At 43.9% G+C, this 26,851-nt stretch overlaps 1 protein-coding gene across 1 annotated transcript in view; it reads right to left on the bottom strand.

Annotated features, from left to right (window-relative positions):
• DCDC2 (doublecortin domain containing 2) overlaps positions 1-26,851 on the bottom strand; it is a 149,543-nt gene that overhangs the window by 84,181 nt on the left and 38,511 nt on the right. The window contains exons 4-8 of the mRNA XM_029945257.1: positions 22,857-22,933; positions 22,586-22,717; positions 17,272-17,418; positions 15,360-15,414; positions 6,801-6,960 (exon numbers count right to left, since the gene is read on the bottom strand). Coding sequence (XP_029801117.1) covers positions 6,801-6,960; positions 15,360-15,414; positions 17,272-17,418; positions 22,586-22,717; positions 22,857-22,933 — 571 coding nt within the window. The remainder of the gene's footprint in view (positions 1-6,800; positions 6,961-15,359; positions 15,415-17,271; positions 17,419-22,585; positions 22,718-22,856; positions 22,934-26,851) is intronic.

Below are 26,851 nucleotides of genomic sequence, written 5' to 3'. Positions count from 1 at the left end.
ACTTCTGTATCCCTTGGGTAGATCCCTAGCAGTGCTATTGCTGGGCCATAGGGGAGTTCTATGGATAGTTTTTTGAGGAGCCTCCACACTGTTTTCCAGAGCGGCTGCACCAGTTTACATTCCCACCAACTGTGTAGGAGGGTGCCCGTCTCTCCACACCCTCACCAGCATCTATAGTCTCTTGATTTGTTCATTTTAGCCACTCTGACTGGCGTGAAGTTCAGTACCGCATTTTAAAAGGAAGGATGGGGGCATGAGAAGTTCATTCAATTAAGCCTCCAACTCTTGATTTCAATGTCCAGGTCATGATCTCCCAGTTTGTGAGTTCGAGCCCCACGTTGGGCTCTGTGCTGACACTGCAGGGTCTGCTTGAGATTCCCTTTCTCCCTCCCCTGCTCTCTCATTCTTTCTCAAAATAAAGAAATAAACTTTAAAAAAATAATAAAGTTTTTTAAAGGAAAGATGCCTTGCCCAATTTCACAGAAACAATTTGGTATTATCGTCCAGTTGTACAAAATAAGACTAAATGGATAGCTTTAACCCTGCAGAGCTCAAAAGTCGTTTGTAGGTATTTGCTGTTTATCTTTATCCCCACGGTGATGGCATGCTACGTGGTGACTTGCAACACAGGCTCTATCTTATTTTGGAAACCAGAGGGTAACTGAGGAGAATAAAATAGAGCTCGTATACACCATAGGCCACAGTCTACAAGGGAGTCCCAGTGTGTTACAGGAGTGGGAAGGGCCCTCCCTCGTCTTGTGGTACGAAGTAGTATTCACTCTTCCAGTCACCATACTCAACACATTGAAGCAGAAACGCTATATTCTACATGGACAAAATGGATACACAGGCTTAATACCACGTCAATGCATAGGACACAAACACATTGTGGCATTTACAACTGGAGTCCAGTCACTGAGAAGAAGGGAATCGCTTCTACTCTGTCGAGGATGATTTCCTGTAAACGTACAATATGGCTCCTGGAAGAAAATGCGCCAGTGCTGAGCAGTTAGCCCAGCAGGGCGGGAAGGGAGGTGCCCCGATTACAAACTATGTGGTACACGGTAAGCACTCAGTCAGCGTTTACTCAGGAAAGGAACCCGGTAGTCTTGGAAAGGGGGCGGGACTCCTAAGGCCGGTGATTCACAACACTCAGAGAAGGAAACTCACATGCTAAGAAGGGCTTGGGTAGCAGGAGTTTAAGTCTTAGAAACCATCTGATACATAAACTAGAGGTCAGCTTCAACGGCTCCCGAACCCTGAAGAAGTAGGTGTGAACACAGTGGGAAAACCATCAATGCACCATGTTGCTAAAAAGCTCGTTAATAACTCATTCCTCCCACCCACAAAACAAAAAGGGCTCCAATCAGTCACCCCCATTTACAATGTGAATGTGAATTACTGAGGAACAGAAGTGAACAAAGGTGGGAATTCCTCACAGTCTCTCAGATAAGCTTCAGGGTCAAGGTCAACTGTGATCCATGAACACTCCCACCACCAGACAGAAGGGAGATGGGCCAGAGCCCCTCTGCACAGAAGCCCCCTCATTCTTCCACCTAGACTCACGGGGCATCAGGGTCCCACACATAACCCCACAGGTGTGCCCAACTCTCAGCCAGCAACGGATCAGCGTGGCGATTTCCAGAAATCTCTAGGCATTGATAAGACTCTTTGACTCTCCTCTTCTTCTCCCATTTGTGAAACAAGGGACATGCCATTGATCTAATTTTGAGGATTTGTAGACGAAGCTTATAACATATCAGCTTAAAATCCACAACTGAGACGATCTGAGGTGTGGGTGTTGGAACTGGGCCATTCATCAGGGTTTGGAATGTGTGGGCTTTGACTGCAATAGTTACCACAAATGTGGGCACAAAGGACCTACACACACGTGTGCACACACACACACACACACACACACACACAACACGGGTCACTGAGATGTGGAGAAATGCTTGTTGTACACATTATCACAGGAGTACTGGATGTGGTAAATCTTGACTCCATACCCCAAGTCCACACTGTCCCTGAGGTAAGTCACGGTCAACGTCGGAATGAAAATCCTGTGTTTCCCGTCACAAGGGGAGTGGACAGCACCCGACGTCAAGCAATCCTGAGTCTTACCACAGCTTCTCAAACAAAACCAGTGCCCTGTTTGGCAAACTCACCCTGGTGCCTTCTCTCAAGTGTTCTTCAAATGCGTGATCTGATGCCCCGCAGAGGGCGACGTCGGGGAGCACATTTGGAAATGTGCTTCCTGTCCCCTCAAAGTCTCCTGGGACCGGGAGCCACCATGTGCGTGCCACAGCTGGTTCATCAGCTGGCCTGAAGCTCACGTTCCAACGCCCCGGGTCTGACCATGGGGACGACGGACTGCGCAGACGCTTCATGCTCGGGGTGGCACAGCGAACCGTGTGCAGGTTGTAGCTCTTAGAAAACTCAAGGACAGTCACCCAGCAAGGTCACAACATTCGCACAGCTCTTCCCAGCACCACACCTGCTCCCTACACCCATCGGGAGTCCACGGGGCAAGTTCCTCAGGAACAATCACAGGACAATGCTGTGAATGAGCTGGGAGCTACTAGTCTGCCTGCCTGTGTGTGTGTGTGTGTGTGTGTGTGTGTGTGTGTGCGTGTGTGTGTGTGTGTGTGTGTGTGTGTGTGTATCTTTGTGCATGCGCATATGCGCCCACACACCCCCACACGTGCAAACAGAAAGAGAGTCAAACACCGTCTGAAAGAAGCAAGTCCCCCACACGTGCAAACAGAAAGAGAGTCAAACACCGTCTGAAAGAAGCAAGTCTGGCTTTTGCTTACATTTTAAAATTCTGCTTTAAAAAAGTGTTTACCATTATCAATACCGCATAAGTGAGAAAGACACAGACCAGGCTATTTTCTCGGCAGCCTGTCTGAGATTTCTAAGGAGCCCTAAATTCACTGTATTTCCTGTGTCCCAATGGTTCTAAAGACAATAATTTTTCCTCACGCAGACAATATTTAAAATATCAGTGAATGTAATCAATCCCCAAATACTATTTCAAAACAATCATCGTTACTGCTCTGCTCATGGTGCAAAGTGTAGCTAGTTAACAGCCTCTAAAATGTGATCTCAAGGCACAGCAAATCAATCAAGCGGAAAGTGTAGGGAAAACACGCTGGCCAGATAAGCCGGTATTTAAATGCAGCACTAAAAATGCATTTCACACCCAACTTCATCAATCAACTACCAATCTTAGTTTGCATCTTGGCTACCAAAAGAAAATGGGATTTGTTTCCCTGAAGAAATATGTCACAGCTCTGCTTGAATTATTAAGCTTTACTATTACAGAACGAAACAGTCAGAAAGAAAAAAAAAGAGAGAGAGAAAGAAAAGCAAAAGCAAAAGACAAAATTAGAGCTGGATTGCCATCTACAGACAGATACCAGCACTGCTTGTTCATGCAGCATCAGACACCCGAGCGTCAGTAAATATCAACAGTAAAAGAAAGACAACATGCATGGCTACCGTCTTAATCACTATAAAAATCAAGACAGCCCACCAAGTCTGTTTTCTCAAACCATCATGGGAATAGACTATAGTAACGAACACTGGATCAAAAATCTACACAGTTTAACGTAGGACAGGAGATGAACTAGATATTGACCCTCACTCTAAAATGTAACGCTTTGGAAGAAATCTGAGTCAATGACTTAATTCCAAATTTAAAATACTGCTAAGTAGGGAGAAAAAAACTGTTTCATCTCTAACATCCAATTCTTGCTTGTATGTTTTACACGATATTTGGAGATGTAACAAGACAATCACCACAGTAAGTGTAGTTAATGTCGGTCACCATACACAGTTACAAAAAAAAAAATGAAAGAAAGAAAAAGAACGCTTTTTCTTGTAATGAGGACTTTTCATATCTACTCTCTCAGCAACTTTCAAGTATGCGATATGGCATAAAACTCTTGCATTTTGTATTCATCTTGACTCACCATGGACCTTCCCATTCATTTTGCTTACGGTGCCTCTTGCTTTTACTTTTCTAGAGAATAAGAGCCCCCTTGAGACAGGACTGTCCAAAGGCTTGGTTCTAATTACTAGAATAGATGACACTAAAGCAAAAAGCCATTGCAGTAACAAATGAATATGAAAGTTGACTTAAGGAATCGAAAAAGAGAGAAGAGATTTAATATTATAACCTGGAAAATTCTGATAGTCAAAGACATCTGGGGGGAGATCTGATAGAGGGAAACAGCTCAATTTTCAAAAGTGTGGACTAAACACGAATATCCTTATACTTGTCAAGCAATGATTTAATCTAGTGAACTGCATTAGATTCTTTTCATTTTCCCTGGAAAGAAATATTTTGGGAAGCCAAGATTCGTTTTCCAGGTTATATGTTCTTTCTGTTAAGATGAAAAGATACAAAATGCTTCATCTCAACTCTTAAATACACTTATACGTACATAAGAAACTTAGACGGATCATATAGTTTCTTATTGGGGAAAAAATATCTATTTCTTCCCAAAACCGTCACTTAAAAGACACCAGCCATTGTTCCACGTAACAATAAGACCCAGCAGTTAGAAATCTACAGTCCATGCATTATAACATGTCATTGGAGGGGCACCTAGGTGTCTCAGTCAGTTAAGCATCCAACATCAGCCCAGGTCATGATCTTGCAGTTTGTGGGTTCGAGCCCCATGTCAGGCTCTGAGCTGTCAGCACAGAGTCTGGAGCCTGCTTCGGATTCTGTGTCTCCCTCTCTCTCTGACCCTCCCCCTCACACTCTGTCTCTCTCTCTCTCAAAAATGAACATTTAAAAATTAAAAAATAAAACAAAATAGGCATGTATTAGAGGGAGGAACTGGGATTTTTCACAGGCTAAGAAGAGCCTCCCAGAAAATAAACGAGTAACATTTTACAAAAGCCTTTAGTCAAAAATATCTGTGAAAAGTTTAAGAGAGGTCCTACTTCATAATGGATTTCAGAGTGTTACAGAGACTGGTCTATGTTATGATGTCCAACGTTCATCCATCACTGTTTACTGTCTCCCAACTCTCAGATCTGGGCCCGCTATTACGAATAAAAACAAGGCAACTAGCAGGAAGACAGAGCTCAGGGGCTTGGGGGTCCCCGATCTACTGCACTGATGGACATGAAGCCTCTATTATTTCTAATGCTCAAGGAATGACATGTTCTTCCAGACTAGCTTTCAATGTTTAGTGCCTGCCATGAAGTGCACATGCAGTAAACATTCGTTGACCACATTTTACCTTGGCCTCCCCTGTTTCATAGTCACCCAAAGGGATTATAAAAGCTTAAAGAGAGGCAAGCTTTAAAGCTAGATCCTTTTTTTTTTAAAGTAGGCTCTCACACCCAGTGTGGAGCCCAATGTGGGGCTTGAACTCATGACCCTGAGATCAAGACTTGAGCTGACATCAAGAGTCTGATGCTTGGGTGGTTCAGTCAGCTGTCTGACTTTGGCTTGGGTCATGATCACATGGTATGAGTTCAAGCCCTGCATCAAGCTCCTCGCTGACAGAGAGAGTCTGCCCCTCCCCCACCAGAATAAATACATAAACTTAAAAAAAAAAAAAAAAAGAACAGAGTCGGATGCTTAACCAACTTAACTACCCAGGTGCCCCTAAAGCAAAATCTTAATATGATCCCACATTTTGCAGATAGCTAATAGGACCCCCAAAAGTCAAGTGCCTTGGCCAAGGTCCACAGCAGAACTGTCACCAGAATCCAGGACTCCCATCCCCATCTGGTCCTCATCACTGAAACCTCTGAAGAGGTCAAGCCCCTTTGTCTTCTCCTCTCTGTCACTGGCTCAGTAACGCAGCCTGTTCCTTTAGTCCCACGCCACATCCTGACAACTCTTTCACCACCTGCGCCTCATCCTCTGACCCCTACGCGTTCCCCTGTCCCCTCAGCTGTGGGGCCCACATTAGCTGGAATTCTAGCATGACTCTTCACATCAACTTCGAAATAAGCTAAAGCTCCCAGCCAGCCATGAACCCAAAGCCACAGCCATCCCTCGTCTTCCGGGGTGCCCGGCCTGACCCCCTGTGGGTGCGGGAGCGGATCCCGGGGTGAGGAGGGAGCGGTCCCTCCACCCGGCCATAGCCTGGCCACCCCGCCACACCCACGGGCTTACCACGCTGACACCACGCATGGAATGAGACCACAAAGAGCCTGTCTTCCCAAAAACCACCGTGAAAGTTCACGATTCTGATTGCACAAATCTCACACTGTGAACATCTTTTAAAAACTATTTTATGGCATCTCTCACCGGCTAATGAAAGATATAGAACAAATTTGGGCACAGATTATCTCTGGTAAAGTTTGGCAATATCCTCTTGGATATCAGTAAAATTAGTAAAACATCTTTTCGGAGAAAGGTATCTGTGACTGACAGTAACTCATGATCGATGTGGGCGAGGGTTGTAGACACACAAGAGAGAGACCAATGTCAACAGTAGTTGGTAAAAATGTCAACAAAGCCCTTTCAACAGAAGGAAAGGATGACAAAATTTACCTTTTCCTTTGACGGAAGACCACCACCAGAAATATTTTACCTCAAAATCCCCTGTTTACAACCTCTAATTACAAACAGAAATTTAGCAGGAAAAACAGAATCTTTTGTACACAAAAATTCTTCATTGCAAACATTCCTACATGGCAGTCAGGAGTACCTCCCGTGGGTCCAGAGAAACAAACGAATCTATTTAAGAATTAAAATCGTAACATAGCCTTAAGAGGAGAGAGAATCAATGAAAACAATATAATAACAGCAAGGATACACTTACCGCTGTTTGGAATGATCTGTGGTGACTTCTTTAACTTCACATTTTGTTTCCCTTTTTTGGTTTTTTCCAAATTCCCTTCTTTTTTCCCTTTCCTCTTCGGGGGCTGAGGGGATGTGTTGTCACTGGATCCAACTGTTGACTTGGACTGACGATCATTTCCCTAAGTGGCAGAAGATTAGAGCCCCTTACCATTGGCTAATGAAATCCCAAAGCAACTCCTAGTCCATACAAGTCATGAACCAGCGGTAATAAACAGGGTGGGAGATGAATGTATTCTACTGACTCCCTGCTCTCCATCCTAACTTCCACGTTAACTTTCCCTAGTGCCAGAGGAAGGGTCTGACAGAGGCAGGAGATTGAAATAATACCTAAAAAGTGCTGAATACTTAATGCGTATCAGACGTTCCATAAAATTATTTCAGTCCTCACAACCCTGGGAGACAGGTGCTATTTCGCCCCGTTGCAAAGAGGAAGCAATGGGGTCATGGAAGCCAGCAAGCCGCTCCCTTAACCAGCCTTCCCCTCCTGTGACTTCTGGAAAAGTCAGCAGCTACCTATTGGCTGAGGAATCGGGACAGTTCTGTTTGATCAGCCGATCTAGAAACTCCTCCTTAACCAGCGGTCACCGTGAATACGCCGGTGTCATCACCCAAGGAGACACACACTATGCTTGTAAAAATCCTCAAATCCGTATTCATCAGCCGGTGACTGCCACGCTCCCTGGGGATCACAAATCCAGAGCGACACAGACACAAGCGACTTAAGACCACATCCTGGCAAGGCAGCCACCAATTATCACACACTGGGCGGTGCCTCTGGAGATGAAGACCTTGCATCTGCAAAGCAGGCTCCTTACCACGAAGGTAAGGCTGGGTTTCGAGGGCTCCCAGGAGGTCACATCACCACCGCAGGGGTGGCTCCCGCAGGCACCCACCGAACAGGTGTGTGCATACTCAGCCACTGTGTGGCCATTGCTACAGCAAGAAACTCCCTCCTGACAAGACCACCTTGGTTCCTCAGATGCTCAGGTGCTAAAGCCACCTGCGTGCGTGAGGTGCAAGGCTGCAGGTGTAGAAAGAATGAAAGTTTTAGAGGCCAGAGTACCTGGCTCAGAGTCACTGTCACTAACCACCTATGGGACCCTGGGCTGACTACCTCTTGCCTTCTTTGACCCTGTTTCCTCAGCATTTGAGTGGGGCCAACACCCCTGTCTTCAGGTCCATCACGAGAAGGAAACGGTAACGTTTATAAAATAACTAGTACACTGCCTATCAGGCAGAATTTATTCAGGGAGTATCAGACTGCTTCCTCTAAGAGCAGAGTTAATATCTTTTTCTTAAAAATCATATCAAACTCACACCATATTGGGTGAAATCTTTATGCAACATCTGTACCACGCTAGGATCTGAAAATAAATGTAGTAATATTAAATAAACAAATCTGCCTAGAAACCTATTATAACTGCTCATTTTAAACATTTATATATTCAGCCATCCAGAAGCGTTTAAATGGTTTTAGCCATCACCCAATTAAGAATAGAAAAATTCACAGCCTCACAAATGAAGTTACTTATGCTATTCTGTCGTAGCCTACAAGAAAATGAATTATGCATAGATTTATTAATGGTATGAAAACTTGTCCAAATCCATAATACTCCTTTGCATAATTTAATTTCCTATTCCAGCTGCAATTTAAACATATGTTTCCATTTAATTATTGCATTAACTGCAACCAGAGTTGTTGGATTTTTTCTTCCCTTTTCTCCAATGATTCTTTTTCCCAAGGCCACTGGCTGCCCAGCAGAAGAGACAGCTAACATGATTATGGTGAAGATTCCAAAACTACCAGCCAGGTCTCCTATCCCCACCTATGTTCAATCGAGTCTCTTCCTCCCAAGATTTTAAATCTTTAAAAGCCTCAAATGAGCAGAGTGAACCTTCTAGCAAGCCTGCTGGAAAGCTCAGAGACGCCCCTGAACTTCCGAGGATTAAGCAGCAGCTGAATGTTGAAGAGCTGTCTGGATCCTGGCAGGACGGCCTTCCGCAGCTGTCTGGGAGAAGTCATTGTCCCAAGGGGGTGCAATGAGGGAGAAATGGAAGCCCGTCTTGGATTCACGTGACCTTAAAAACGAGCTCTCTTATTAACTGTACAGGAAGCTCCGATTTACTACATTTCTGTGGTAAAGGGTGATTTTGGAGCATCAAGAAAGATGGGTGGATTCCAACAACATAAGCCCTTTGGGAACTGACACCCACATATCCAATTATTGAATACTGACTGATCGCCAGGCACTTTGTAAGAACTAAATTAAACTGGGAGAAAGGGAGGAATTCATTTTGTAATGAGAAGACTGGAAACAATTTAAATGCCTGTCTTTTTGTTTTTTGAGAGACAGAAAGACAACGCAAGCAGGAGAGGGTCAGAGAGAGAAGGAGACACAGAATCTGAAGCAGGCTCCAGGCTCTGAGCTGCCAGCACAGAGCCCAACGCGGGGCTCAAACCCACAAAGCATGAGATCATGACCTGAGCCAAAGCCAGATGTTTAACCGAATGAGCCACCCAAGGGCCCCTTAAATGCCTTTCTTTAACAACAACAACAACAACAACAACAACAAAAAGAATGAGGGAAGGGTACCTGGGTGGCTCAGTTGGCCAAACATCCAGCTTCAGCCCAGGTCATGATGTCACGGTTCATGGGCTCAAGCCCCGCGTCAGGCTCTGTGCTGACAGTTAGCTCAGAGCCTGGAGCCTGTCTTCAGATTCTGTCTCTCCCTCTCTCTCTCTGTCCCTCCCCTGCTCATGCTCTCTTTCTTTCTCAAAAAATAAATAAAACATAAAAAAAATGTTAAAAAAAAGAATGAAAGAAAGAAAGAAAAGTGTTAACTCATCTAACATGTTAACAATATGGGGGCGCCTGGCTGTCTTAGTCGGGAGGGCAAGTGACTCTTGATCTTGGGGTTGTGAGTTTGAGCCCCACGTTGGGTGTAGAGATCACAAAAATAAAATAAAATCTTTAAAAATAAATGATAAAATGCTGATGTAAAATATATAACAATGACACACAAAAATATAAATTATATAAATTATGTATATTCATATTCATTCTCATAATTATATAAATTTGTTAGTGAGGGATAAATAAAATTACAGAAGGCAAGAGGACAAAGGAATGGAGAGAGGGACTTCCCTTTCTTTTCTGAGACTTCCACACATGACTTACAACGTGGATACATGAACAGAGCTGTGGCTATTTGGGGATAGGTAACATGGGAGTTGTGTTCTCTCTTACAGAGAAGACCGTACGGCTGAGTACTTCTTACACGAATATGGTATTATTGTCACTCTTTTACAGATAAAAGGGGATTAACTCTCAAGGTTGCCCAGGTCTGAGTTTTCTGTCACACAGAAGCCTCCTGATGCCAAGGTTCTCCAAATATTTGTAAATAGGCACAAGGCTCTGAAACAACCACGGGGAAGAGACAAACTTGGTGGTCACGACTGAGAATCGGCGGGGGGGGGGGTCCAGCCGCAGCCTGATTTTACAGCGTGGCCTATGCACACACTGGATGCCGTGCGGGATCGTGACCACTGTCCTGCCTCTCGCCCCACACACACAGTGTATCCTGACCAGCCCTCTGCCTCAAACAAACAAAACTGTCAGAAACCCTTCCATCTCCCCTCACTCTAGGGAAACCCGGACTTTCTTTAAATAGTTCCCTAGGCTCTTTCCAACAAGAGCCACTCAGCTCGGGTTTTGTCATGACCACAGCAAACACATTCCCAGCCCCCATGAACAGGTGCCAAAGGCACAGAGGCCATAGATGCCATGTTTGAGGTAATTTTGTGAGGGAGCTGCTTCACGGCACAGCCTCGGTCATGCGTGTCTTTCAGGGACGCACCCCGAAGGGAGACTTCCAGGCAGGAAAGCAGACCCAGACTCAGGCTGGCATTTGTCTCACTGGTGAATCTGGTTGACGGCAAGTGTGCAAAAAAGCCCTTTTATCCATCCTGGACTCAGTTTCCCAAAAGGCAAAATGGAGTTTTGGGGACATCTGGAATGTATCTTGCTTCACAGTGACTCTGTGATACACAGATAATCATGTTGGGGATTTTTCTTACCAGAACTTTAGCAATTATAATATTTGAATCTGTAAACTACTCATCACAAGATATATCAGCCTCATGGTAATAACAAGAACAACTTTCAATCTTTGGTTTTAGCTTTCAAATCTCTGAGTTCGCACATCTGCCACTTGGGGGCGCCCTGACCCAACACGGTGCGTCCCGGTGGCTACACTACAGGCTCCCGTTTGATGGGGTGGGTATTCACGGTGAGTAGAACTTAACACAATTCACTTGTATCTTCCTTTTGTTTTCAAGGCTAGAACGGCATGTTAAACTTTCCGTTTGCTCATGTCTGTGATTCTCCCAGCACTAGGAGTCCGTGCACGGAATGGTTTTCTGGTTTCATCCTGCTTTGCACGGGGCATTTCTTAGCTGCTCTGGAAAGGTCTGCATGAGCCCCGAAGCCCTCATCACCCGCACTCCCCACCGCAAGGGTAGACGCTGGTGCCCGAGGCACTTGCGCACCAGCAGGGGCCCCTTGTGCAGACTCTGGTAGCCCCCCCCCCCTTTATTTTTTTTTACTAAATTTGATCAGGCCCCACCCACACTGCCCCTTCCTTATGCGATTGGGCAATTCCTAGAAAGCCTGGTAAGAAATGAATTTTTTAAAAAACCCGCTCTGCATCCCCTTTGATTTGCATCACAAATCCGAGGGTGCTGACGCAGCAGTGACTCCCAAAGTCCCGAGTGGGTCTCCCCTAACCCCCTTCTCTCCCACCCCTACTCAGTGCCAAGCAGTTAACGATCTTAAAAACATGTGCATTCTCCAGGGACCCAATTAATTAAAGGAAAAGGGTAAATGAATCCTTATGCTAAAAACCAAGTTTGTGTCTTTGGAGTCACTGACCAAAGATGGTCTCTCCATGCAGCACACTTAGTGTCAGGCTCAGTGGGAACCTGCTGCGTTTCAGGCATGAGGACTCTGCTCAAACAGAAGCTCCTAAAAGAGGGTGCCCAGAGCACCCAGATGATACAGCACCCCCTCACCTGCTCCTCCCATTCCTTGATGTATTTTTCCTGAAACTTACCCTGATGATATCACATGCACTGTGTATTTGTTTCTTTCTCCTCCTCTGGACACTTGTGTTGTAAGCTCCGTACACTTGTGTTTTCTCTGGAACCTCTGTCTTCCTCTCCGCACAAGCACTAACACAATGCCAGGACAGAACATGCACTCAAGGGATGCCTGTTGGATGAGTGCATCATTCAGGGACAACGGCTACAACATACTCAAGGACAAATGGCCATGGGTGTCCATGTCACCTGCAGCCACCTGTCCAGGTCCCCTGCATCACAGGCCTGGGTCCAGCCACCCCACAGCCCCCTGCCTCTGCTCTTCCCCAACCCACTTCTCTGCAGACACCACACGCAGAAGTGACTTCTCAAGTAAGACAACACGGGGCATGTGGGTGGCTCAGTCAGTGAAGCACCTGACTCCTGATCTCGGCTCAGGTCATGATCTCATGGTTTGTGAGCTCAAGCTCCAGGTCGAGCTCTGCACTGACAGCACAAAGCCTGCTTGGGATCCTCCCTCCCCCTCTCTCTGACCTCCTCTACTCTCTCTCGATCTCAAAATAAAAATAAACATAAAAGTCAAACAATATCAGTCTCTTCTAACCCTGAGATGGTATCCCATCAAAGAATAAAATCCAAACTCCCAGCATGGTCTATATGACCTGGCTCTACGCACCTCTGCAATTTCATCTCAGACCACTCTGGCCTTCCTCCTGCCCTCCTCACATGCCAACATGCCAGGCTTTCCACCAAGGACCTTTGTCACTGTTTCCGCTGCCACAGAGGCTCTTTCCTCCGCTGCTCCTTGACATCAATGAGGTCTCAGACAATTTTATATCAATTAGTGCCCTGCTACATTCTCTTTTCCTCAGAGGGCTTATCACCATCTGAAAATATCCGTCTATCTGTTTAGAGGCTGACACTCTGTCTACCCCATTCTCCCGCCTCCCTGCACACACAAGCACAAGAGTGAAGTTCTGTGAGGTCTGACACCGTGTCTGTTCACGACTACAGGAGAGTAGTAAGCACTCAGTCCACAGGTGTTGAATGGAGAACCGAATGAGCAGATGAATGGATGAGTGAATCGACGCGATGCTTCCGGAGCGTTGTGGAAAGACGCAAGCTATCCTGTCATTTTTCTAAGTCAGAGCATGGAAACATCATTTTGAGTCTTTGCTTTCTAGGAGATGGAAACGTGTCATGATGGAGAGTCTTTCTCTAGAGGTCACTTCCCCCGAGAAGGGCTGTCCTCCACACCTGTCTAAACAGGTTCTCCCAGGGGTGCCTGGGTGGCTCAGTCGGTTGGGCGTCCGACTTCGGCTCAGATAGCGATCTCACAGTTCAAGGGTTCGAGCCCCGCATCAGGTTCTGTGCTGAACCTGGAGCCTATTTCAGATTCTATGTCTCCCTATCTCTCTGTCCCTCCCCCATTCATGCTCTGTCTCAAAAATAAATAAACTATTAAAAAAAATTCTTTAAAAAAAAAACAGGTTCTCCTTGTACTGCCTCCTGCTGCTTTGGCTCCCGACTCTCTGCATCCTTTCCATCTGAAACCCTCCACCTCATTAACCTTTGCCTGAATCGCGAAACCCTCTAAGGCAGAGCCTCACGTTGAACTTCCTTCATGTCCTTTGACAAACACACACCGTACTCCCTGTGTCTCGTATTTGCCAGGCTCGCTGCGTATGTGCCGTTCAGCTCTAGCTTTCCAAGCCACGTTCTCTGCTCCAACTAGACCATACGTTTCCAAAGGCCAAGACGTCGTCATGAACAGTAGAAGAGCCTCAGCTAACAAATGGCTGATCTATGTCTGTTGTTGGTGTTGCTGAGTTCAGCACACACAACAATTTCTTTTTCTTTTTTTCCCCAAAGAATTTTGCATGATATACAAAAATGGGGCAGGAGAAGGGAAGACACCTAAACTGTCCTCGGGAGGCAGTGTCAGTGCCCAGCAGTAGCTTATCTCCCAAAAATACCACCAGAAGAATTTTGCCTCGTTAAATCAGGGGAAATGTTCAGATCCCTTCTGATCATGGCCGGTCGGGCAATCCGATCACAAGAGCAGAAAGAGAAGCCTCGGCCAGAAAAAGCTGTCCCCGCTGCTCTCCAGCTGGGCCGGGAAGGTCCCCCCAGTGAGGAGGCACCACACGCTGAGAAGTTAGGACTGAACAATGCTTGTCACAGTTTCCCCAGGAGAGCTATTTAATGGACATTCGCTGAAGAAATAAATGCATGAATGACGGATTGGGAAATATTTAGAGTGCTTCTCAATCTTTTAAAGGAATATAACTCAGGACATTTTTTTAAACAAAGACTTCCTCTTTAGTCTTTGTCAAAGAGAGAAAATCAGACTGAGCAGAACCACTGATGTGACTTAGTACAGCATTTCTTCTACTTTTTTGGGGTTGTTTAAATTTTTATTTACTTTTTTAATGTTCATTTATTTTTGAGAGAGAGGGAGCATAAGCAGGGGAGGGGCAGAGAAAGAGGAAAACCCAGAACCCAAAACAGGCTCCAGGCTCTGAGCTGTCAGCACAGAGCCCAACGCAGGGCTCAAACTGAACAACTGTGAGATCATGACCTGAGCCGAAGTCAGATGCTTAACTGACTGAGCCATCCAGGCGCTCCTTTTTGGGTTTTTTTTTTAAAGTTCATTTTGAGACAGAGAGAGCTCATGAATGCAAGTAGGGGAGGGACAGAGGGAGAGAGAGAATCCCAAGCTAACTCCACGCTGTCAGAGCAGAGCCCGATGCAGGGCTCGAACTCACGAACTACAAGATATCAACCTGAGCCAAAGTCAGACAATTAACGAACTGAGTCAACCAGGTGCCCTGCATTTCTTCTACTTTTATGTATTGCTGCCCAGATTTCAACTGTAAGATAAGTTATACCAGGTCTATACAGAAGGAAAAAGATTGCCTACTTTGAAATCTGTATTTTAAAAATGTAGGTTCAAGGGGCTCCTGGGTGGCTCAGTTGGTTAAGTAGCCAACTCTGGATGTCAGCGCCAGTCATGATCTCATAGTTGATGGACTTGAGCCCCAGGTCAGGCTCTGCACACTGACTGTTTGGGAGCCTGCTTGGAATTCTCTCTCTCTCTTTCTCTCTCTCTCTCTCTCTCTCTCTCTCTCTCTCTCTCTCTCTCCCTCTCTCTCTCTCTCTCTCTCTCTCTCTACCTCTTTTTCTCTCTCCCATCCTGTCTCTCTGAAAATAAATAAATAAATAACCTAAAAAAAATGCTGGCTCCCTTTGAAGACTTTAGTTGTATCACTAATGTTCTAGCGTTGCTTCACATAATTGCTTATATGCCACAAGGCAGCTGAAGTTTTATTTCTTCAAATTTAATTGAAACCCAGAGGACAGTCTCTCTGCATCGTATAGAAATATAGAACATTAATGAGTAAAGCATCTGATACTTACGCTCCCTTTAGACTTTCTGGATCCTACGATAGGAGGTAGTGAAGAAGCCTTCTGACTGCAGAAACAAATTGCAATTTAGAAATCTGAATGTTATTTTCAAATAACACATAATGCAAGATAACATATCATCCGGACCTGCAAGTCAACTGTTGACAGACATCAGTGTTTCACGAAAAGCATCACAGACTTTCCCAAGTTCACAAAGACCATAAAATGTCTAAATTCCACTCCAAAAGATTTTTAATGTTAAACTATTTCAACCAATGCTCCATTATACTTTTTAGAGCCACCTTAAATTGTTCTGTAGCATTTTTATTCAAATCCCTCCAGTTTTCCATCTGCATTTCAAAAAGTCATTTCCTAAACTGAGTAATGATTTTGCCAGATTGAGCCAAAAACCATACATTTCCATTCTTTTCATAATGTCTGCAGGGTTGACCTCTCAGAAGCTCGGAAATGGTAAGACATTGGTGTTTGTTTCTACTACTGACTTGTAAACCAGTCATTCTCGACAAGAAGATAAGCTCTCTTTGGCTATGTTGTTTCAGAGATGTCTGTGTCGTTAGGAAGAGACCTTGGATCCCAACGAACGTCTCCGAAAAGACCACATGTAAAGGTAGGTCTTACTCATCCGTCTGAGCGAGGCCACCCCCGGGCTCCAGATTCCCACCGTCCTCAAGGACACGCTGAAGTTCACAGTAGGCAAACCCAGGGTCGCTCAGCAGAGACTGTGAAGGATTTGAGCTCATGGATGGGTAAGGATGGGCATCGCTAAGTCTGCTGGCAAATAATTCCAGTGCTGGAAAACAATGTGCTCGTCCACCCCAGACACCACCCCTGAAATTCCATTTCATCCCTTCTTCATTTAGAAGCCCTTGCCCAGCTTCTCTTGACAGCTCGATAAAGCTTCAAAAACTGCAAATAAACGGGGAACACACGGTGGACGCTCTGCTCTGTGAGTGCCAGTGTCTATCACACCCCCTAGCAGAGGACAACCACAAAAAGTCCCTTCCTGATAGCCAAGTGGCCGTGGGGCCTCTGTAAGAAAGCAGCACTGTGAGCAAGCCTCAGGGTGCCCGCCTCCCCCAGGGCTCTGCACAGACGTCTTTGCCAGCCATCTACTCAGCTAGAGTGAGGCACCTGTCACAGACAGAGGACGCTTCATAGAGAACAAAGGAGGCACAGAGTACTGTGTGCAATTAAAAGTGTAATCTTTAGGGGCGCCTGGGTGGCTCAGCTGGGTGAGCGTCTGACTCTTGATTTTAGCTCAGGTCGTGATCCCAGGGTCATGGGATGGAGCCCCGCATCGGGCTCCACACTGAGCCTGGAACCTACTGGGATTCTCTCTCCCACTCTCACGAGCTCTCGCTCTCTCTAAAATTAAATTAAAAAAATTTTTAAGTATACTTGAAATTTTGCATATAATAATTATACCGTTTCACTGCCCTATTTAATTACACAAGTGGGATTCTATTGCTTTTATCTCCTACTGTTATTAAAAGGAGTATAAAATACTGTTTTTATACTTAAATGTTTTAAACTTTTACATGCCTGTGTATGCACCAACTAAACAATGATTTGGTCCAGCTAAACGGTGGAAACATTATTAAAACATCTACTAATGTATGTTACAAAGAAGCCGACTGTCCTGTGTCTTTGTATTTACTGTGAATCCATAAGTGAATGGTAAGAAAAAAAATTACTATACAGACTTTCATCGACTTCCCAAAATTATATTTTTGTGCAAACAAGAATCTTCAATCTCGGCAAAGAACAATATCAATATATATCCTCCACGCTTTCCATTCTAACTGATAATCAGCCAGATTATATAAAACACACGGGGGGCCAGCACTAGACTCGTTATTTCACGTGAGAACTGAAGTCGGGGACGCGGAGCAGGAACGCTTACCCATACGACCGCCTCATTGTTGACTTGTCAAACAGCGCCTCGCTGTAAGGCAGCTTCTTAAACCTGTCTCTGCCGACGGCCACGTAAAACTGCCCATTCTCCAGCTCGGCCCCGCTCTCAACCGGCTTTCCTTCCAACGTGTAAAGTCTGCCAAGATACGAATGCCAACAACTCAGCTTGAAACAAGCATGAGAGGCTACTTAACATTACAAAGTTCAATAAAAAAAAAACCTTCCGCACTTATGCTGGCTCATTTGTTACCAATTCTAATTATTGAATTAGAAGCGCCTCAAAGTCATTAGCTTCCATCAAATGCCTGTGTTATGACGTAGAGACCATTCCTCTCCCGGCACAGGACTTCATGTCAATAAAGCTAACCGTCTTGCCACCACAGTTGGATGTGGGACGGAAAGCACTAACTCCTTACAGGACGTGGGCCTTTAAATGGCGCTCTGCTCCCACTGAAGAACGATTCTTCTATTTCTGTTTTGTGAGCACTGTTACAGTTTATTTTCTTAATGTATGTGTCGGGTTGACAGACTCACTGCATTCTGTGCGAGAGCCCTCAGCCAAAACAGTGCATCCACACACACACACAGAAGGGGGTCAGGAAACAAGGCAAAGGAGCCCATTACCAGGACTAATGGTGCAGAACCACACAGCATTCCTGCCTCTTCCTTTTGGGGACTTTTTTTTTGTTTTGGTCTCCCCTCATCTTCCCAGAATCAAGGGATTTCACAAGGACCTCCCTTTACTGTAAAACCGCAGCTGCAAACTACAAGGAATATGTTACTTATTAAAAGAACAGTGATAACTTTACTAGACGATTTAAACGTGTCCACAGAATCTTTTCCCCCTGAAGAACAGGAAAAAGCAGACTATTAGAAAACTACACCAGAGAAGCAATGACTATTCTTGAAGGTTATAAAACAGGAGTTAGTGACTGGAAGGATTTCAAGATAATCATTAAAGAAAATTCTCAGAGTTCTTATATGACCTAATGAAGGTTAGCGCCGCTTGCAAAGAAAAAAAAATAAGACAATGATCTGTGCACCTTTACTGATTCTATAAATGGCCATATCAAAAGGAGACAATTAGTACGAAGAAAACAGCCTCCACAAAACCCCTAAAATGTGTTTGGGATGATTTAGCATAAAGATGCTCCTTCTTTAGAACACGAATTTTCTCCCTACAAGTCTAAATCCAACACTTAACCCAGATTTTCTGGTTTTCTTGCTGTTTAACACATACCAGGGTCTCTGAGCAATGATGCTACTGACATTTTGGACCCGACAGTTCTGTGCACCGACGGTAGGACGTTAACAGCACCCACTAGATGGAAAGTAGCCGCCGCCCATCCCCAGGTCTGACGAACGAAAGGACTCTGGACACTGTCAAATGTCCCCTAGGGGCAAAATCATCCCTGGCTGAGAACCACTGGCCGGGACTCAGATGTTCATTTTCCTCTGACACGGGAAGATCTGAGTCAGTAGTTCACTTTTATGGCTTGAAATTAAAAGGCAGCCTCACTCTGGGTCTGGATGGAAATAGATTTGGTTTCTTCTGCAGGTCGTCCGGGGCACTGAGTAAATTCTAACTCATGATGTTAGCCTTCTTCCGAGGACTGTCGTTGACCTGCTTTCTCCCTTTGTTACGAAAAGCAAGACACATACCCAGGGAGCTGAGCCAATTTTAACGGGATGCTTCTGATAGACACATATACACAGGGACGGTCCAGCCAGGAGACTCTTTAATGTTCTATTGAAGGAAAATGAGCACGTCTCGAGTGACCAGCTACCAGACCTCACTCCCATCCGGCCTCACACTGGGAATTAAGCTTCTCCAAGTATTCAGGTATGGGGGGCATATATTTTCACTTCTGTGTTTATATTTGCATATATTTTATTTGCGTGTGTGAATTTGCTCACATTAGTACATGAATGAACAGGTTATCTGGACATGCAATTGTGTGTACAGATCTTTGGGTGCTTATTTATTGAGTGGGCTTACATTTATGTATTTGTCAAAAGACAACTGTACATCTATATAATAAATAAATATATAACTATTGAGATCTGCCTTCGCTCCTGACGCCAAAATAAAATCCAGAAGGATCAAAGGTTTAAATGAAATTTAAAAGTATGAGATGAAAATGATGCAGAATATTTTTATAGCCTTGAAATGGGAAAAACCTAAGCTAGTCAAAAAACTTAATGATCGTAAGATTGAAAATTTGCACCAAAATTCAACTTAAGTGTATATTCCCTCCCAAAAAAAAACACATAAAGAGTATCAAAGACATAAACTGGAAATATACTTAAAACTCATATGAGAAGGGTGTCTGGATGGCTCAGTTGGTTAAGTGACCAAATTTGCTCAGGTCATGATACTGCAATTCATGGGATGGAGCCCTGTGTCTGGCTCTGTGCTGACAGCTCAGAGCCTGGAGCTGCTTCAGATTCTGTATCTCCCTTTCTCTCTCTGCCCCTCTCCTGCCTGCACTCCATCTCTCTCTGTCTCTCAAAGATGAATAAACATTTCAAAACTTTTTTTAAAACTCATGAGAATAAGCCAATTTCCTTAATGTATAAAGAGTGTCTATCAATCGATGAGATACAAATGCAAACATAATATAGATAGTTTGTATATAATGGAAGATACATTTGTGGCACTGATTTAGAGAATAAGTTAGTAGTTAAAAGCAAGGTTTTGGACCCAGACGGCCTACTAGGGAGGCCTGAGCCCCAGCTCTGCTAACCCCTACATGCTAAATCTTAGAGGAGCAACTTTCCCCTTGTCTTATGTTTCATGTTTACAAAAAAATAATAATAACCCTACTCATCTCACAGGATTGCTTAGTAATTAAGTTTAAAATGCAGGGCACTTGGAAGAATACCTTACATGCAAGAAATGAGCAGCAGGTGTTATCTGGTTGTTACTGTCCTATATTAAATAAATAAAAAGCAAGAAACAATGAAATACTATTTTTACCCAACATGAACAAAAAGACAAAATGTTTGCTAGTTTTACAGCATGGAAGAGAGTAGGAAAAGCCGGCCATCTCATGTGCTTTTGGTGAGAGTTCAGATCAGCACTGACTCTCTTGAAGACAGCTGTCAGTATCTAGCACAATTTTCTTTTATTTTTAATGTTTATTTTTGAGAGAGACAGAACATGAGCGGGAGAGGTGCACAAAGAGAGGGAGACACAGAATCAGAAGCAGGCTCCAGGCTCTGAGCTGTCAGCACAGAGCCCGAAGCAGGGCTTGAACTTGCGAATCATGAGATCATGACCTGAGCCATCAGATGCTTAGCCAACTGAGACACGCAGGCGCCCCCTAGCAAAATTTTAAATTCACGTGCGACTAGACAAAGCAATTTGAATTCTAGGCTTCAGTCTCCTGATAAACTCTGCTTATATACAAAGACAAAGGATTGGAAATAACCTAAATTTCCATCAAGAGGAGACTCTTCAAACAGACTATTAGGGTACACCCCTAAAATGGAAATATTCTGTAGTCATTAATTAAAAATAATAAGATAGAGAGCTATGCGTGCCCCAAGGTCTGCTGTTACAGTAAAAACATCAAGGTTTATTTATATTCTTATTCGTGTGTATGTGTGTCGCCTACCTATGTTTTTAAGAAATAAAAGACGTATGTGTTTCCAAATGCAAAGAATATTTCTGGAATCATAAAGAAAAGTATTAGAGACAGAGGCTAAAGAGCCAAGGTGAGACATATCATTTTTAGGCCTTTTGTCCTGTTTGAATTTTTTTCTTACCACATCTGAAGTATTAATTTCAATTGCATCTATATATATATTAAATAAGCATATGCATATTTATATTATCTTTATATGTTATACATGATTATATGTAAAGTCTCAAAGGCTGTGAAATTATGCATATTAACAGAGGTGAATATGTGTCTATTAGGGGCGCCTGGGTGGCTCAGTCAGTTAACCGTCTGACTGTGGCTCAGGTCATGATCTCACAGTCCACAGTTTCAAGCTCTGCATTGGACTCTGTGCTGACAGCTCAGAGCCTGAATTCTGCTTCAGATTCTGTGTCTCCCTCTCTCTCTATGACCCTCCCCCACTTGCTCTCTGCCTCTCTCAAAATAAAATAAAGACATAAAAATGTTTCTAAAAATATATGTATATTAATCTGTATACAAATTTAACTGAAAGAATACACAATATTCTGAGAACTTTACCAGCTAGGTCTATGAAAAGATAAGCAGACATACGGATATGAAAACTGGCACAAAAACTTGAAAGTAAGGGTACACTCCTCCAGCAGAGTATGTTAGAGAGACGGAGGGAAAGACAGGATTTGAGAAGAACTACCAGAAAACTCTGGATTGGATTTTAAATATCGTGTGTCACATGGTATATAGATTCTTAATATGCTGTCTTTTCACGTATTATTTGTAACTCTCCCACCAAAAAGAAACAAATAAGTCAGCCTCCATCAAGGGATAATTTCCTATGCTTCATAATTGAAAGTCATGATTTGCATCTTCACTTAAATTTCATGGGGCACCTGGGTGGCTCAGTCAGTTAAGCATTCGACTTCAGCTCAGGTCATGATCTCATGGTTTGTGAGCTCAAGTCTTGCATCAGGCTCTGTGCTGACAGCTGGGGGCCTTGAGCCTGCTTCAGATTCTGTGTCTCCCTCTCTCTCTGCCCCTCCCACACTCATGCTCGCTCGCTCGCGCTCTCTCTCTCTCTCAAAAATGAATAAAACATTAAAAATGTGTTTTGAATTTCAAAACTTGAGGAAATGCTCTTGATTTCTGAAGTTTAGGCAACCCACTAATTACCTCTCTAACCTGCTTCCTTCCTCCCTAACCCACTTGAACCTGCTCATGTCTGCTTTTTTATTCCAGGCAAATAGGTTCGATCATCAAGGAATCAAAAATATCTCCTGGAAGGAAAGGACAGTGAGGTAAGAGCCAAAAAGCTCGCTCACTCAAAAAAAAAAAAAAACAAAAAACCAGAAAACAAAGCAAAACAAAAAACTCCTTCTCAACCAAAAAAGGGTTGACATTTGCCTATTGGCTCTAAACTAAAAGAACAAAAATAGTTAATTCTTGAGGATGCGCTACTATGTTTTACGCTCTTTTGTGGGTTTTCTCGCCTCTAACACAGCTCCATAAGGTAAGTACTATTACTTATTATACAGATAGGGAAACTGAGGCAGACAAATGGAGCCTCACCGGAGAGCCGAAATTCACAGCCTGGGGACCAGTGACTCCAAGCCCCCTGGGGTCGCCCTGAAACCCGCCTGCTCACAGACGGCTCTGACGCACCTGTGGACAGCCCCGCTCCGCAGAGTGATTTTTTCCGTGACCATTTGCAGGACATGATCCCACTGGCCCAGGGTTTTTCTAGGAATGAGGAGGCGAGAAGCCGGACTTACGAGGTCTCCGTTGGCAATCAAGCTGGGGTGAAATAAGAAAAGCAAAATGAGCAAGTCGCACCATCTGAAACAGTTATCTGTTTAATGCCATCAGAACAAAGTCCAGCCCGCAAGGAAAGCCACCAAGCCACCAACTTCCATGGAAAAGGGCCCCCACTTACAAGATGGTGCAGGGCTCCTGGAGTGGTTTTCTGAACCGAGCCGACACGTTGAGCCTGCTGTGCATCACGGGCTTTACCTTGAAAAGCAAACGTGCAAACCACTGAGCATCTGCTATCTTTTTTTTTTCCTAGGAATTAAAACTACAGGTTTCCAGGGCATGGGCTTGTTAAAAATGATGCTTTTCCCCCCCCTCACTTACATAAAGCCTCCGGGTTCCCTTTCTAGCAATATTATGTGCCCTTCGTAAGCTGTCAAGAAAAATTTCCCTTAGGCTCTGGCACACTGCCCCACAATTGGACCTATCATGAGAATTTTAAGGCAACATTTTATATTTTTTATTTACTTTTTTTAAAGACATGCTCTGGAAATGATTGGCAAAGTAGGCTTTCTTTTAAATTTATTTATTTATTTTGGGGGGAAGGGGCAGAGAGAGAGAATCCCAAGCAGACACCGTGCACCGTTAGCGCAGAGCCCAACATGGGGCTCGAACTCACCAACTGTGAGATCATGACCTGAGCCAAAGGGTCAGCTTCGGCTTAACTGACTGAGCCCCCCAGGCACCCCATACATTCCCTTCCATAAACCAGAAGCAATGTGCAGCCATAGCATACTCCTCTCTGGTGCTGAATCTGGGTCCCCCAGCGCAGGTGACGCTCTCACATTGTCCCCACACTCCACTTCTCCCCTCTCCCAGGGTCCCAGGTCTTTGCTTCCAGGCTCATGGCTGCTGCCAAGAGAAGCATGACCCCCACCCCATCCCAAGGGCACCAGTCCCTGAGCCTTGGTCAACTACTTGTGTTTTTTCCAGCCATGAGCTCTCTGAATCCCTCCCTCGCACGCTGACCTCTAAACTTCCACTCCCGACCCACTCAGCAGATGATTTCCTTCCAAACTGAAGGAAATTGGGGCCAAAAGGCATGGAGCCCTGGAAGCTGCCTTCACTCCACAAACCCGCCTCATCCACGTCTTTGCCACTTTTCTCCTTTTCTGCCTGTCTCGGGAGGATCCTTATCCCTTTAGAGAGCTAGCCCTGACCTTGATTTTTGTCCCCAGCTGCCTCTACTACATCCATCAATCATCTGCTGGACTTAGAGCTGCCGCCACATCCCCAGTTCCCTGTTGCCCTTCCCGGTCATTGTCCCACTGCACTTACCATCGTCCGATGTAGGACACATTTTATTAAGGTAAAACCTTGGTTTGCGAGCATCATTCGTTCCAGACACATGCTTGTAATCCAAAGCACCTGTATATCAAAGTGAATCTCAAGAACCATTGGCTCACTTGTGATCATGTACGACTAGTATAGGAAGACATTCCTTGTTTATCAGCTTAAAATGTATCAGAAATGTTTGCTCGTCTTGCGGAACACTTACAGAACAAGTTGCTTGCAATTCAAGGTTTTACTATATTTGATTTTTAATTGCTTGCCCCCTATTGTGTCACTTTTGTGTTACTCTCAACACTACCTAGTAATGGACTGAGCACATATTCTATTCCATATTCTAGTAATTTTTCCAAATGTCTTACCTCTTACCCTTGATTAAGACCTTTCTTGTTGGACTCTTAAAGGGGAAGGTGAATATATTACATATACAAATAACTTCAAAACTCTTGTTGAATTGACTAAAATATGCCATTTTGTTTTAGAGCATATCTATAATATACAGCAATTCATAAATGTAGGATTTAAAAATAATTATATAGTTCTGAGTATATATAACTAGAATTAAATCAAACCACTTATTTTGAATAATATCTGGTTTCCTCATTCAACATGGGAAACTTGCCCCCACACACTCATGGGTAGCCAGTTAAACTGAAGATTAATCTTAAAGAGATTATTGAGTCATGATAATTAAATTAATTAGGCTGTTTTCAGATATACTAAGAACCTCAAAAAATAGTCCAAGCAATATGTGTCCATTGAAAAAAGAAGAAGGAAAACCATTGTATAAAGCATTTCCGACTTTTTGAAAAAAGTACGATTTTTTATTTACAGTGTATTTTCAAATAACTTCAATCACACACACGAAAATAAGTCAAATCCACTGCACACAAGGGATGCTTTTGCAGAACCCTTTTCAAGAATGAAATATTGGTTGCTTGGTACTAATCCAGAGAATTAAGGCTTTAGATTATGGAAGACATATTAATAAATTAGAACATGCTTTTAAAATTTGTAGATTTTCTTATTAGCCCATGCAATTTCCCTTGCCCTTGAAAGTAGGAGTATCATGGTTTTTTTGTTGTTGTTGTTGTTTTTTATTTTTTTTTTTACTGTCTTTATTTATTTTAGAGAGAGACAGCATGAGCAGGGGAAGGTCAGAGAGAGAGGGAGACACAGAATCTGAAGCAGGCTCCAGGCTCTGAGCTAGCAGTCAGCACAGAGCCTGATGTGGGGCTCAAACCCACGAACTGTGAGATCATGACCTGAGCCAAAGCCGGACGCCTAACCAACTGAGCCACCCAGGCGCCCCAGGAGTATCATGTTAAGCATCAACATACCTAGTTATGAAGGGAAGGACACCCCGGGATGGAATGTGAGGGACCAGGAATGGCTTTCATTAGTGACTGACAAATGGCTAACCAACGTTAGTTATCAAATCCATGACTACCAAACCAAGCCAAATGAAAAGGTATCAATTCAAAACTCAAATTTCACTTTGGACCCAGAATTAGTACTCTTGACTGGTTTCATCAGTTGGAAACCACCACAGACTAAAAGGAGGACATGCATACAGCTGACCTCTTGCCTGGATTTTTCAGAGTTAGGCACTGTCTTGGGAAAGCGAGTTTATATGGATATTGAGAAGTAGGTTCAGTCTGATTGGAGAGAAGTCATTGCCTCAATGGAAATCAGATAGGTAAACAGGTGGGCAGGTAAGTAGGTAGAGAGAGAACTGAATAAATATTTGGCTAACATTTTTCTTCAACTAGTTCTAACGAGAAAGATGGTAAAAGTGGCATCATGTTCACTCTGTTCAAATGAGGTGAGTCAGGACTTTAGTCTTGAGATAGAAATCACAGGTGCTTTCCAAAAGATTCCTATGTCTCTCATTTCTTTTTTTTTTAAATGCTTTTATTTATTTTTGAAGGGGAGAGTGAGTGGGGGAGAAGAAGACCGTGGGGAACAGAGGATCTGAAGAGGGCTCAGTGCTGACAGCAAGGAGCCTGATGTGGGGCTCAAATTCATGAACCATGAGATCGTGACCTGAGCTGGGATCGGACGCTCAACCAACTGAGCCCCTCAAGTACCTGTCTCTCATTTCTTATTTAGATTGTGTTTATGTCCCAGATGGCCATATCAACCAATTTTTAATGGCCATAATGCTTCATGTGAACCTGGTAAGTCTATTTGTGATTTAAATCAAGTTCACACATTCCACATCACACCTACTAGGATAATAATCACAGCTGGGTCACATTCAAGTTAAAACCTACACAACTCAAAAAGTATGAATCTGTTTGTTATAAAAATAGACTCAATGAAAATGAAATTGTTCCTTTGAAAATATATATATTTGAAATAATAACACCAAAGCCTGCGAACAGAGTAACGGACTAAAGGTCTACAATTCGGAAACTCCAGGACTGACTGCCAAAACTTTTGACGTGAACCAATTCAAAGCCTCACACCTCATTTTCTTAATCTGTAAAAATAGGGATAATCCTGCTAAACTAGCCCAAAGGGATGCTACATGAACTAATTAGCCAAGTGGCAAAGCCACTCCCTGGGGCTGTTAGGCTGAATGCTTCAGAGAATCCACCTGCCTCAAATCTCAGCACTGACTCATCGCCTTCTTGAAACCTCTTGGAATCTAGACCAAGAACATCAAAGTCAGTCTCAGGACCTAAGGAAATCAAGCAGTCAAATGGTCACCATCCCAAAAATCTAGTGACCACTGACCTCTCGCAAACACCCTTATAAAACTTTTAAAGTCCATGTTCAATAACTTTTAAAAATACAGATCAGATTTTATGACTATCCAGAAGA

This window comes from Suricata suricatta, chromosome 7 (assembly GCF_006229205.1).
Source record: "Suricata suricatta isolate VVHF042 chromosome 7, meerkat_22Aug2017_6uvM2_HiC, whole genome shotgun sequence".
Taxonomy (NCBI): Eukaryota; Metazoa; Chordata; class Mammalia; order Carnivora; family Herpestidae; genus Suricata; species Suricata suricatta.
The sequence above is the reverse complement of the archived record's forward strand: the minus strand, read 5'-3'. Positions and strand labels throughout refer to the sequence as shown.